This window comes from Heliangelus exortis, chromosome 22 (assembly GCF_036169615.1).
Source record: "Heliangelus exortis chromosome 22, bHelExo1.hap1, whole genome shotgun sequence".
Taxonomy (NCBI): domain Eukaryota; kingdom Metazoa; phylum Chordata; class Aves; order Apodiformes; family Trochilidae; genus Heliangelus; species Heliangelus exortis.
In genome coordinates, this window is record NC_092443.1 from 3,972,895 (window position 1) to 3,985,682 (window position 12,788).

Here is a 12,788-nt window from a genome sequence, read left to right on the forward strand (position 1 = left end):
CTCCTCTCTACAAAAGTGAAAGGCAGTACAGGGGGGAAAGAGAAACTGCAGATGCAGGAGCTGAGAGGAGCTGCTATAATATCAGGAGAGAGAATCTACTGGCTGGACACTGCTACCCCCTTGTGCAATTTTGGGCTGTTAAATCATTCTCTAAAAGCAAACATCTAACAGGACATTAAAACATCAGACAGGAGGAGGAGAATACACTTAATGGTCATTTTCCATTGCCCTCCTGAGCAATCAGAGCCAACAATAAATGACTTAACCTCCCATTCTTTCAGACTAAATAAATCCCAGAGTTGAGTGTCTGTAGGAGGATGGTTCTTGTGATGGTGAGACATTTACACACAGCTTCCTGCTGATTTACCTCAATCTGGGTGGTTTTGTACCAGCAGCACTAAATCATTGCAGTTGGTGCCACTCTCCTTTTTTTTTCTAAAGTGATTTATATCAGTTTGGCATAAGAAAAGTTCCTCTTGGCAGGAAGCTGAACTGGGGTGAGTCTCTCTGAACAGGAGCAGAGGTACCTAAAGCAGAAACTTTTCCTAGGGATCCAGCTGGTTTGCTTGATGCAGTGAGCTGTTGCTGTCACCATCAGTGGGAGACAGAAACTTCAAAGAGGATCTGAGCAGAACTGAGCTCTACTAGAACTCCATGGAAAAAGGGACAGGGGAGGGGGAATCATAAAAGAAAGAGGAAACAAAACTGGAGTGTCAAGAAAGGAGGGTGGGTGGGAAGATGGAGGCAAAGAGAGCAGAATAGAACCAGTACCATGTTGCTGAGTAAGAAAGAAGCTAGAAAGGGGACTTCACATGCAAGATTAAAACACAGTGCAATAAGGGAGTATTCAGATCACCTTATCACCTTTCAGTCCATGTTCTCCAGGGTTTCCCATCAGCCCCTAAAACACAAGAAAATTCAGAGTGAGACTCAGCCACTGAGAAGACTTGCTCAGATCTACCTGTGACACTGATGGCCCTGATGGGCTGGTGGCTCAGCCCCTCAGCATTGGAGCCCTGAGCCCAAATGCTCCCACACTGCTCCCACAGTGTGTTCCATCACATTCCTAAACCACACTCTCTTGGGCTGCAGGCACTCAAGGAAAATGCCCCTGGGATTCTCCATTGACTCACACCTCCTACAAACCACCAGAGGGATGTTGTATTTGACAGTCCTGAGCCTGGGTAAATGGCCCAGCATTACTGCTGCCCATGCTTCCTCTCAGAACAGTCACCATTGCTCAAGGCAGGAACAGAATAATCTTCAGCCCTGCTGTGGAGGGGCAGGAGCTCACACAACTGTTGCTCTCTCACCTTTAAGCCTTTTGGTCCTGGATAGCCTATTGGTCCAACAGAGCCCATGTCACCCTAGTAAGAGAAAGAAAAGTACCCAAGTCATTAGGTGCCAAGCCAACAAGCAGCTGTTTGTGCTGTGAAATTCCTCTCCTGTCTGGTCTCTTGGTATCACTGAGAAGTTGGACCACTGACTTCAGCAGATGCTGAATCTACCACAATGTTGCTGAGCTCTCCAGAAGGAGACTGAGGGTGTGTTTAAAAGGACACAAAGTGCAAAAAAAGGCAATGGTCAAGAAAGTTTGGTTGCTACCCAAAAAGTGATACGTGGAGCAGAGAGGAGAAACAGGAGACAAGGACAGAGGTGTCTCAGCAGCATGGCCATCCTGCTCTAGTGCAAAGTCCTGGGATGTGCACCAGAGATGGCAGCACAGGAGGACACTGGAGCTCGTGGCTGCTGAGTGTCCTTGCACAAAAGGAAGCCTTCAGTGGGCAGCATTTAACCAGGCTTTGACAGCTTTCTGCCCATGAAGAGAGCCACTGACACCAGCCTTGCCTGCAGAGGGTAAATAAACAGGGAAGGCTCTGCTGAAGGAGCACCTCCCCAGCCCACAGGGCTGAACACATGCCCTTTCATGCCTCCCAGCATAAAGCCTTCTTGTAAAAAAGGCATTTACTTAAAGCTTTGCCCACACAGTTAATTAGGAGAGCAAGGGGCTTTAGTTAGGTCTAATTCTGCTCTTCAGCCTCTCTTAAACAGTGAATCCAAACACCTAGGGGGTACCTGGAGACAGCTGGGAACTCAGCAGGTCCCCTGGGTTGGCTGTAGATGGGAAGGAAGAGATTGAGCAGAGCAAACACCCAGCTGCCTTCTCCATGCCCAGACTGCAGCCCCTGGGAAGGAGGCTGGTGCTGTGCCCCAGAGAGGAGGAGGCAGAATGGAAGTGCCCCCTCCTCCCCAGGAGGATGGAGGAGGCCACCCTTTGAGTGATCCTTCTAGAAATGCTTCAGCATCCTGAACTCAGGAGTTGCCCTGGGACACAGGATTTTACTCAGTTTGACCTGAATCTCAGTTTGAAATTTTTATCTGCTCACAGTGGTACCAACAGACTAACTGGGAAAGACAGCAGCTAATTGCTACTGCCAAGATTCCTGAAAAATAGCAGTGCAAAGGATTGACTTTCTGCCCTAAAAATAAAGCTAGGAAGAAGCTCACAACAGCAATGATGATTTCTATCATTAAGTCATGGAAAGGCAAAGGAGGAAGGGTTTATCCATTCATTGCAAGTCAAGTTTTCATGGTAGATGATAATATGATAATATTATGATAATATAGCTGAGGAGGAATCACTTTGAAAGAATGCTGTAGTACTAACAGATCCTAACAATTTATGTGCATGGAAGGAGATAACTTGAAGTAAGTAATGAGACCCAGAAATAAACATGTTCAGTTGGGCATTCACTAACCCATGGCACAGCTGCCAGGAGATGAGTTGCCACCCATCCTTTACAGCCACTTATCTCCTGCTGGGGAAGAGTGTAATGAAGGGTGGAATTTGGCTGTGTACATAATTACCTGGATTAGTGATGGGGTGGTGAAAGTGCATGTAAAATTCTTGTATACCCAGAGGACAGACAGTTCCTGCCTATAATCTCTCCAGTGAGCAAGAACTGTGTGTCCTTTTGTTGCTGCTTACAGGGGGTTGCTTTTTAAAAGACAACAGAACCTGGTATGGAATGAATACTGCATCTTTGAAGAAATCCCCTAGTAAATGTTACCAAAAGGGTGAGTTATCTAGGAATAACTCCACTAGCAGCAATCCTTTTATCTGTTCCCTTTTGCTTAGAAAGGGTTTGCCCTCCTCCACCTCCAAATCTACCAGACAACCTCCTCCCTTTCCAGACATCATTCCTCCTCCATACAAACAGTTCACTGCCTTGCCACAGGAAGAAGAAAATCTGTGTGTAGTTATGCAGGCTGAAAGGGTTAATCTCCATTTGTTTTTGTACTTACAATGAGTCCAAGGACTCCAGGAGGACCTGGGGCTCCCAATTCTCCCTAAAAGGAAAGACAAACCGACATGGTTACCAACACTTTGTAGACAAACAGAGGCTGAAAGGCAGCTCAGTGTTTCAAGAACTGGAGGGAAAAGACCTTCCTCCCCCTCCCATCTCCCTCCACAGCCCCTGCCCCAGCCAAACTGTTCCACAGCTTCCATCTTAACCAGCACAGCCCCTCCAGACACAGGGCTGCTTGTTGTGCCTTGCAGTTCCTTGCAGGGCTGACTTCCCCTCCCAGAAGCAGCCTGGATCAAAGAAGCATTTCAGTGTGGAGGCAGGGGAGTGGGGAGAGCCTGCTCCAGGGGAGAGGAAGGCTCAGGCAGGGAGAGGGACCACGGCAGAGAGGGGACACAGGGGCAGCAATGCCACAGTGGGAGGGAGATGGAGGTTGAGTTTCTTGGGAATGGCTAAGGAATAACAAGACTCATAAGTAAAGGAGGACTTGGATGAAAATTAAAGTTGCCACAGAGAGCAGGAGATGGACTGCAGGCATTTTGTCCTGGGCTCTGGGACCATTTGCCATCTCTTACAGATTGCTTCCAAGCAGGGTGTGCTGGTGGGGAGCACCAGCTCCTCTTAAAGGCTTTTCAAGAACACCCCAGACTGCACCACGTCAAGGGACAGACTGCTGTGTGCACTTGTGGGGCTGGTTTGAATTCTCAGCTTCCCTACAAACTTCCCTCCATGCCAGCTTTCTGCAGACAAGCAGGCACCAGGAGTGCTGGCAGGTGCCTGACAGCATTTCCAGGGGAAGTGCAGCAGAGAAGCCACCTCAGACCCACACAAATCATCTGTCCAGATCCTTAAATGCTTTAGCAATCTCTAGGGGATGCTCAGCCTGTCCCTGTGTCTCCCTTGGTGAATCACCTGTTCCCCTGTCCCATCAACAGTGCCTTGCTTGTCAGGGCAAGGACCTGCTCTACCCCCCACCCCATCTCCAACAGGGCCTCTTCAGACACGTGCAGTGGAAATCCTAAACTTCCCATTGGCTCAGACAACCCTACCCCTGCTCTGCCTCATGCTGGTTACTTTCTCTGACAGACCAGCTCAGTTTATGGTGCACATCTGGTGGGGTCCCCCCTTCAGTGCTATAAAGCTCCCCTTTTATGGAAAGATTTGCCTAGTGAAAGAATGAAAGTGAAGGGGGTGCAACGTGACTCAACGTGCTCAGCCTCCTTGGGTAAAGGGTTACGTGTGTTTATTTTATGGGAAGTGGAGTAAAGGACCATTGAGCAAGCACACACAAAAAGCATTTCATAATCTCAACCAGCCTAAAATTGCTTTTTTATGGCCGGTTCCTTTCCTGCATACTTGGGACATCTGTGGAGCAATTGTTTCTCACGGGTGGGATTTCTGTGTCCTCAAAGCTGCTGTAATGAGGTTGGCTTCAAGCTTTTAGTCAAGGCCTGACATTACCAGGCTCAGCAAGAAGAGGGAATAAGCCCAGGAATGCTGAGCACAAGAGCTGCACGCTGGCCTGGGGTTCCCAGTAAGCTCTGCAGGCTCTGAGGGTGGCTGGGATGAAGACTCCTCAATGGATGGTTGGCTCTTGGTCCCACCAGTTGCAGGAAGAACTGCCCAGATTTCTGAGTTATGTCACATGAGTATTGCTCAAGAGAAAGGGTAAATGTGGCCTCACCTCTGATGCAAGAGGATTTCCTCTTGGAAGAGGAGGGGGTGAACTCCCCTGGGACAAGTGGACAGGACTTGTTAATTTGAGCCATTCCTTGGCCTGAGAAATGGAAGATTTACAGGTGCTCTCTCCTGGCTTTCAGCAATGACAGGCTGGTCCCTGACCTGCGAGGGAAATCAGGCTCTATCCTCCTCTTTTCAGTGCATGAACCAGGCACTGGGATGAGAGACAAGGAGATGAATCAACAGCCCTTTCCCATGTCTAATTCCTGTGATTAAGAGACTAATTGGAGTGGCTAAAGCACTCTGGGAATGATGATCTGGAATGTGATGGCTCAACAGTTCTCAGCAAGTTGGTAGGAGGGGAAAAAATGCTCCTGTGGTTGGAAAAGTCTTTACTCTGCCTGGAGGGGACGGAAAGAAGATCAGAGACTGTCGGCTTCAGGCATCCCCATGCCAGGACAGAGGCAGTGGCAGAGAAAGTGCTGAGGGGACCAAAGGGGCAGCTCAGGATCTGGGGCAGCTCAGGACCTCTGGGCAGCACAGGACCCAGGGCAGCTCAGGACCCAGGGCAGCACCCGCCTGCCTACAGCTCAGCTGCACAGTCCACCTCGAGCAAACTTGGCACATTTGTGTGTTCCACAAGCAAACTTTCTGGCATTTTTCTGCATCTGTGACTCCACTGATGACCCCGTGAACCTCCCTTTAAGTCAGCCCAAACAGTCTGTTTCCATTCTGCAATCTCCAAGGCACATTAATATTTAAAAGCCGTTGATAAGATGAAAGAGGAGGAATCCTTCTGGATGAATTAACGGAAGGGACGTTTGCTTCCCTCAGATACTCTGGGAACTGGCATTCAGCTAACACTGAGCACATCTTCTGAATGGGGCTTAGACAACTTGCACATTTAAAAGAAAACAAAACAAGTTATTTGGAAAGAAAAGTCTTTCTGACCTCCAGGATTCCTGCTCTTCCTGGTGGGCTGGCTGGAAATACAACCTAGAAAGTCTTCTACTTTGGGACTACTGATTCCATCTTGACCCATGGCTTAGGTTTACTGAAGGATGGGAAAAGTCCCACAGAAGTGTTCTTTGGGAATCTAATTCTTTTGGCTCACTGCATTTATGGCTCTTGTGCTGAATTCCCACAAAGGCTGGGGTGTAGCTGAGCTTGGCTGGCTGGTTAGAGGCACTTGTGAAAATAACTCTTATGCTGCATATGTGATGAATGGGAACTTGAAGACATGTGCAGCATGGGTTATTTCACACCAATCATTCCATCAAACACCAAGGGCTGCACTGTGATTATGTGTGAATAACCAGGACAGCAGGAATTTCAGAGATTAATCAGTCTTGTTCACAGGCTAACTGTGGGAGAACCACCAGTCATACAGAAAATAATTTAGAATTATTACATCTGAGAATTTTGGTAATTCACAAGTGCATGTTTTGTGAGTAGCAGAAAACACAGCACATATCCAACTGTTTGGTATTAAGTGCTACAAGAGCAGAACAAAATAAACCTTATGAGCATCCAGCTGCTCTAATGGTCTGTGGGACCATCCTGATCCAATTCCCACAAGACACATCCCATTCTTAGAAAGCCAGCAGGGGTCAGATGAAGACCAGAGAGAGGCCAAGAACTCAGGAGCCTGGAGACTGCTCCCATAGCAGTGCCAGGGACACAGAGACACAGGGCAGGGCAGCAAAAGCCTGGGCTTTGGTGTCCACCCCTATTTTCCCAGAAACTGGAGAGGGGATTCTGGCACTTCTTCCACCAGTACAAACATTCACTTCAGATGAGGAAAGGTACAGAGCTTAGAGTACTTTAGAAGCTTTAAGTTCCATGCCAGTGAGGTGCAAACCAACTGGCACCAGCTTGCTAACCTGCATGAGAAAATCAGAGTGAACAGGAGAGAAACATGCCTGTGTGTGCCTCAGACCTCTACACAACTGAGCACATGGCTTGCTCCTCAAGTAGCCATCTGATGCCTCACAATGATACCTCCCTGTGTCCATGGGCCTGTGTCTCCTTGCTTGCTAGGTTCATACAAAGCTTCACTGAGAGCCCAACTCATCAACAAGGTGATTCCTGTGGCTGTCACAAGCTCTGCATCAGGCCCTGTGGTATGGACAACAGGCTCCAACCACTGCCTGTTCATCAGGAGCAACATCTCCACCTTTGCTCTCCAGATTTTTCTTCTGTCCTCAGGATGGGAAAGCATTTATGAAGACCAATGTGCAAAACAGGCAATAGATGGAGAGACAGAAAGCAAAGGGCAACTTGCTGACCTGCCAGTTACAGGATGTTGAGTGGAATGGGGGAATTCACAGCTTGCCTGAGCAGGGCAGGGGTGTACAATTGTTTTTCAGGAGGGACAACAACAAAATGCTGCCACAGAACTGTAAAGCTTCTTTCAGCTATAACTAACATGATGCAGTAGAGTGTGGTGTCTACTGCAACAGAAAAAAATGAGAAAAAGCTGTCAACTTACTGGGTTCCCATCGATGCCTGGAGGTCCTCGTTCCCCAAAATCACCAGGAAAACCCTGAGGAGAGGAGGCAAACATGAGTGTTAGCTACTGACACACCCTTGTGTAAAGACAGCTTCAAACATGTTTCCCTTGCACTTAGTGCAGCACTTCAGTAGAGAGCAGGTCCCAAGATGTGTGGTCCCATCCAGCCTGCTTGTCCTCATCCAAACCATCCCAGCCCCAGCAGCACATCTGCTCAGTGAGAAGCTCTGGGAGGCCAAGAGCTCTGATTCACTGCCCTCTCCTGGGGCCAATGAAGGGGTAACCAAAAGTCCCAGAAGTTCTGTTTACAAGGCTGAGCCATGAGCTGCACGTGAAGTAATGGGAACCTTGAGAGGAAGAACCAGTGAGGAGGCAGGAAGGGTTTTTCCATGGCCATGCTATGAAAAGCTGGGTTTTGCTGAGACTGCTGGCCCTGATGTGCTCACCCCTCGTCTTGCAGGCTGTGCCCAGCCCCCAGTCACCCTTTTCTTAGCACCAGTTGCCAGCCCTGGGCACACTTCATGTGGCAGGTGAGGCTTTTGCAGCACAGTGTAGAAAGACAAGGTGAGTGTGCAGAGCAGGGAGAAGGGGTGGAAATCTGTGCTTCTGTCCTTCTGGTTTACCCAAGTGCTCCAGTAGTCCAACAGGGAATATGCAGCCCTGAAGATTCTGTTGTGCAGTTTACACATGAAATGATAATCCCACCTTTGGAAGATCAAACTCTGTATTTAAATACACAGAGCTTTCTATTTTGTTTCAGAAAGAAATATTCTACTGATAGGATACTTCCTTAAAAGCAAATTCCTCCTTAAAAGTCAGTCCCACATCCTTTAAGTTCTAGAAGAACTCATAACCTTGACTGTAATGACTACCCACGAAACTGGATTGTCACTCTGAGTTATTTCATCCTGTCTACTAACAGAAGCATTTTAGCAGTGCCCCCTTCTCACAGGACAGCTGGATGCTGTAATGCCTGTTGGAGCCCATGCAGATGCTTAATGGAGCTGATCAAAAATGCCTGGTGAATTCACTTCAATGCATTCACAACCTTTCAGCTTGCCAGAGGAACAAATGGTTCCAAGCTCATTATGGTCCACACCCCAGAGCTGTGAAAGACCATGTTTACTATATGAAAAAGTCACCACAAAAGATCACTTCATCATCTCATTATATCTGATACAGATTTGGAAGACTTCAAACAATGATAGAAAAGGGAGTGGAGGTACTGAGCCAGAACATGGGGATGTGACACGTTCTCTGTGCTCCTCTGGGCCCCCCAGTTCCCTGTTAGAAGAAACTCCTACAGCAGCTTGGTTCTGCCCTTTCCTGTCCTGCTCTGCCTCCCCCAGAAAGAGCTCAGCAGAGGGGAACACAACCTCTGTGTTCCTGCTCTCCCACTCACTACACCCAGGTTTCCAGTGAGGAAGCAGAATTTAAGAAAGATTGAACTTATTTTTCCCCCAACTTGAACTTCATTTAGCACAAGACTGGCTGGGAGCAGCCTGCCAAGGGCTGCCAGGGACCTGCTTGGACATCAGCAGCTTCAGGGCTACTCAAGCTGCAGTGGAGGGGACTCTGGGGTGGGGGGGAGGAGAGTGCTGTGACTCTCCATTTCTTTCTCTTTCATTCCCTTAAGATGCAGTGAGATAAATTATGACAGAGCATCCACCTCCTTTGACTGAGCCAAAAGGGAAATTGTTGTCTGCTGGAGGAGCTCCCAAGGACTGAGCGTATGCAGAGCCTAATCCAAGACCTCCCTTCACCTTTGAGGGTTGACAATTCCTGCTCAGCCCCACTGAGTAAAAAAAACCACTTGGTCAAACCTGAGGTGAGAGGGGGCAGACCTGTTTCAGACAACCAAAGAGCCTTCACTTCTCCTGTACCTCTTCCCTACAATATTCAGGTATCTCAATGGACACAAGGTGTCTCTTGCTTGGACTCATTGCTTCTATTTTATGGGCACCACCACCAAAGGGAAAGTCACCTGCCTTGTCCTAGCTGGGCACTACATCCCAGATGCCTGTGCACACACCAAGAAGTGTGGTGGAAACAGCCTCCTGCCAGCCAGAGACACAGGTGTCAAGTACAAGTCTAGAAGTTTCTGTAATAAAAAAGCTGGAAAATAACTCTGCTACCTGCTGAATCAATAATATCAGAACAGAGATGTGTAGAGAAAACTCATTGCTCAGGCAAGGCAGAAAAAAAAGAAAAAAAAAAATGTGTTGGGAGTATTTTGCTGTTTACAGTCACACAACTTGCCAAGGAAAATATCAGTGTGCACAGACTGATACTGTACTTAGGCTGCTGCAGATTGCAGTCACAGACTTCAGCACTCCCCAGCTGTGTCTTTCCTTTCCCAGATGGCAGAGCTGGGCACAAAGTGACCCATGGATGCCACTAAGCAGCCTGGCCCTGGGGCTGCAAAGGTCTTGCCAATGGAGGAAAGTTTTACTGCTCTGAATCATACAATTAAATCAGCTTAAATACAACAGCTTAATATTATCTAGAGAAACACTTGCTCAGGCCTAAGAGCATTCTCTAAATTTGGTTTAAATCTCTTCCAATGCAATATAAACAATGCACTCCTCTGCCAGAATAAAAGTGTCCAGATAGGGAATTGTTTTAATTTCTGTGTTTCCCACTAAGCTCTTTTAATGCCTCAGTTTCTCATACTAACCATGCTACTTAAAGACAAACACAGGAACTTGGTAGCAGAGTTAACAAAAATCTAGCTTTTACACAGGTTTTCCAACAGCAAATGTCCCAGTACTTTAAGAAGCAAATTATTTCCGTTTTTAAGGCAGAGAGCTGAGTATCTGAGATCACTTGGCCAAGCTGCCCAGTAAGTAAAAGATTCAACAGGAAAACCCACCCACAGCACGATGTGTCTCACCCTGCAGAGATGGAGTTTATACTCAAGATGGGATGGAAAAGGATGGCAGGAAAGAGAAGAAAGCCCAGAGCAGTGTGGGCTGGCACCATTACTACAAAAGGCCCAAGACAACACTCAGCAGCAAAGCCCCATCCTTTCCAACACCTGATTGTCCTTAACATGCCATCTGCTCTCCTGGCACAAGCACCCATCCTGGGCTCACAGGTCTCTGGGGTGATGGGCAGTCCCCTGGTATTGTTTGGCCTGAGCTGTAAAACAAACCCAGAGGAGGAGACAAACAGAAGAACAGTTTCAAACTAAGCCCAGGTACTCTAGCCCAATATTTGAGCTTGTAAACACAATATTAAGTATTTTTCACTTTAAATGAGACCAAGGCTGGTGGCTGTGGCATGAAGGAGGATATTTCAGCATCCACAAAGTCTCATAAGACCCAAACCAGGTTTTGAAAGCTACCCCATTAGTCCTGTGAACAGGAAACAATCCATCTTCTAGGCCCCTAATGAAAAAGGAAGCACTTTCTTTCCATGGGGTAAGCAGTAGCAGTTTAACCCACAATAACAGTTCCAGTGACCACAGTGTCCTAATTTATTGAAACTCACATGTCTGCAAAAGCTATTTTTTCAATGCCTCCCCCCTCCTGTCTGAGCCTAAAGGACAGATGCATTCCCCAGGAACAAAACCAGCAGCACACAACTGAAACCAGCAGCCTAGGAATTACAAACAGACTTTGTTATCCCCTTTGTCTCATTCCTGTGAGCAGCACCACCTCTCCTCTCCTGTGCAAAGCTCCAGCAGCCTGAGGAGCTCAAACAGAGAGAGAACACATGGGGCAGGAAACTTGTTTTATGGTGCTGGCGGACAGGCAGGTCACAACTGGCAGCCCATTACAGGAGGTTTGTGAAAGGGATGAAAGAGCCCAACACATTCAGAGTCTCCTGACCTTCCCAAAGTGAGCACACAGGGCTTCATGGTACAGAAAAGCCACCTTTTTTACAGGGTAGAGCTGTTTTTTCCAGGAAGCCCAGTCCTGGAAATTATGCTCAAGAAATGGGACAGCAAAGAAAACACCCCCAGAGAAAAGAATTGAGCTGTGCATCCTGCCTGCTCCCCAGGAGGGAAGGGACATGCAGAGAAGGACCAGGACCAGGAAGGGATGGCAAATGGCAGCAGAGCGAGGAGGAAAATGTTTGACTAACAAGCTCTGTTGGCCAAGAGCCAGCAGGGTGCTCCTCCACGGTGGCTGAAGTCAGGTATGACAAAACTTTTGGCTCTATCCCACGGCTGGGAAATAGAGAGGAGTTGGGGAAAGATTCCAGCTGAATGGATTTCACATTGTCTGAAGGACAAGTTCAATGAAAGAAGCAAGATGAAGCTTCAAGAGGAACTGGAGAGAAAGCATACAAGCAGATGCATTGCACAAAGCAAGATCCAGGTGCTTCTGTGCTCTCCTGTCCCCACATTAAGCAGAACTTTACAGTGGTTGCTCAGTTTGTCCTCACTGCACTTGATGAAGATGAGGAACTGACATCAGAGAGGGAGCTGAGACAGAGAGAGATGCAAAACATTTATCCCAGGTAACACTGAGTTGCTGAACCAGCAGCTAGAGCTCTATCTTTGGGATTCTACCACTGTGCCTAAATTCCTGTTCCCCCACACTCCTCGCACAGGGCATCCCTTCATGTCCCAGGAGACTCCTGCTGAGAACCACCTTACACCCCTCTCCACCTCCCCTTCCTTTCTTCTCTTTAAAACAGCAAAAGCAGCCTGTTCTTCTTGCTGTTTCAGCCAAAGTGCTACCCCTGGTCTGAGCAGATGCCACCACTTCTTGTACCTTGTCCCTGGGAACAGCTCTTCTCAGGGAAGCAGAAACTGAGGAGATGCTCAGGGTCCTTTCCTTCCCCAAGGCCCTTTCAGGTGCACACATGTGGTGGGTGTGTTGTATGTGTACAACATCTGATTCAGTTCAGAACACTTTCCCTGGTGGAGTAAGGGAGGCAGTCTGGCAGCTGCTGCTCCAAGGAATCCTGGCAGGTCTTCACGCCAACAGAATCCTTCTCCAAAAATAGGATTTTATTTTCCTGTTGGCTGAAGGTGAAGCTGCTCAAACCAACCAGCCCTCCTGATTTGTCTGCAAAAGACTCTATTTGCCAGTTGGCTCTGATCAGGTGAATCTCTGCCCAGGAGTCTCCCCAGGGATGGAGCTTGCAAGTCAAACAATTTAAATTTTAAAAAATAATAATAATAAAAAAATTGTGGTGGTGGGGAAGCAGAACTGAGAGTGAGAGAAGGCATTCACTGGAAAAAAGAGGGAGAGTAGAATAAACAAGTGTAGCTTATGTTGGCAGCTACACCTCTGAGAGCTTGCTGGGTGGAGGGAACAGGCTTAACTCCTTGG

The 12,788-nt window shown here is 47.8% G+C and overlaps 1 protein-coding gene across 2 annotated transcripts in view; it reads right to left on the bottom strand.

The window, feature by feature from the left end:
• Positions 1-12,788, bottom strand: part of COL27A1 (collagen type XXVII alpha 1 chain) — a 143,700-nt gene that overhangs the window by 73,135 nt on the left and 57,777 nt on the right. For both annotated transcript variants that reach the window (XM_071766088.1, XM_071766087.1), the window contains 4 exons: positions 7,480-7,533; positions 3,307-3,351; positions 1,314-1,367; positions 857-901 (listed from right to left, as the gene is read on the bottom strand). In XM_071766088.1, coding sequence (XP_071622189.1) covers positions 857-901; positions 1,314-1,367; positions 3,307-3,351; positions 7,480-7,533 — 198 coding nt within the window. The remainder of the gene's footprint in view (positions 1-856; positions 902-1,313; positions 1,368-3,306; positions 3,352-7,479; positions 7,534-12,788) is intronic.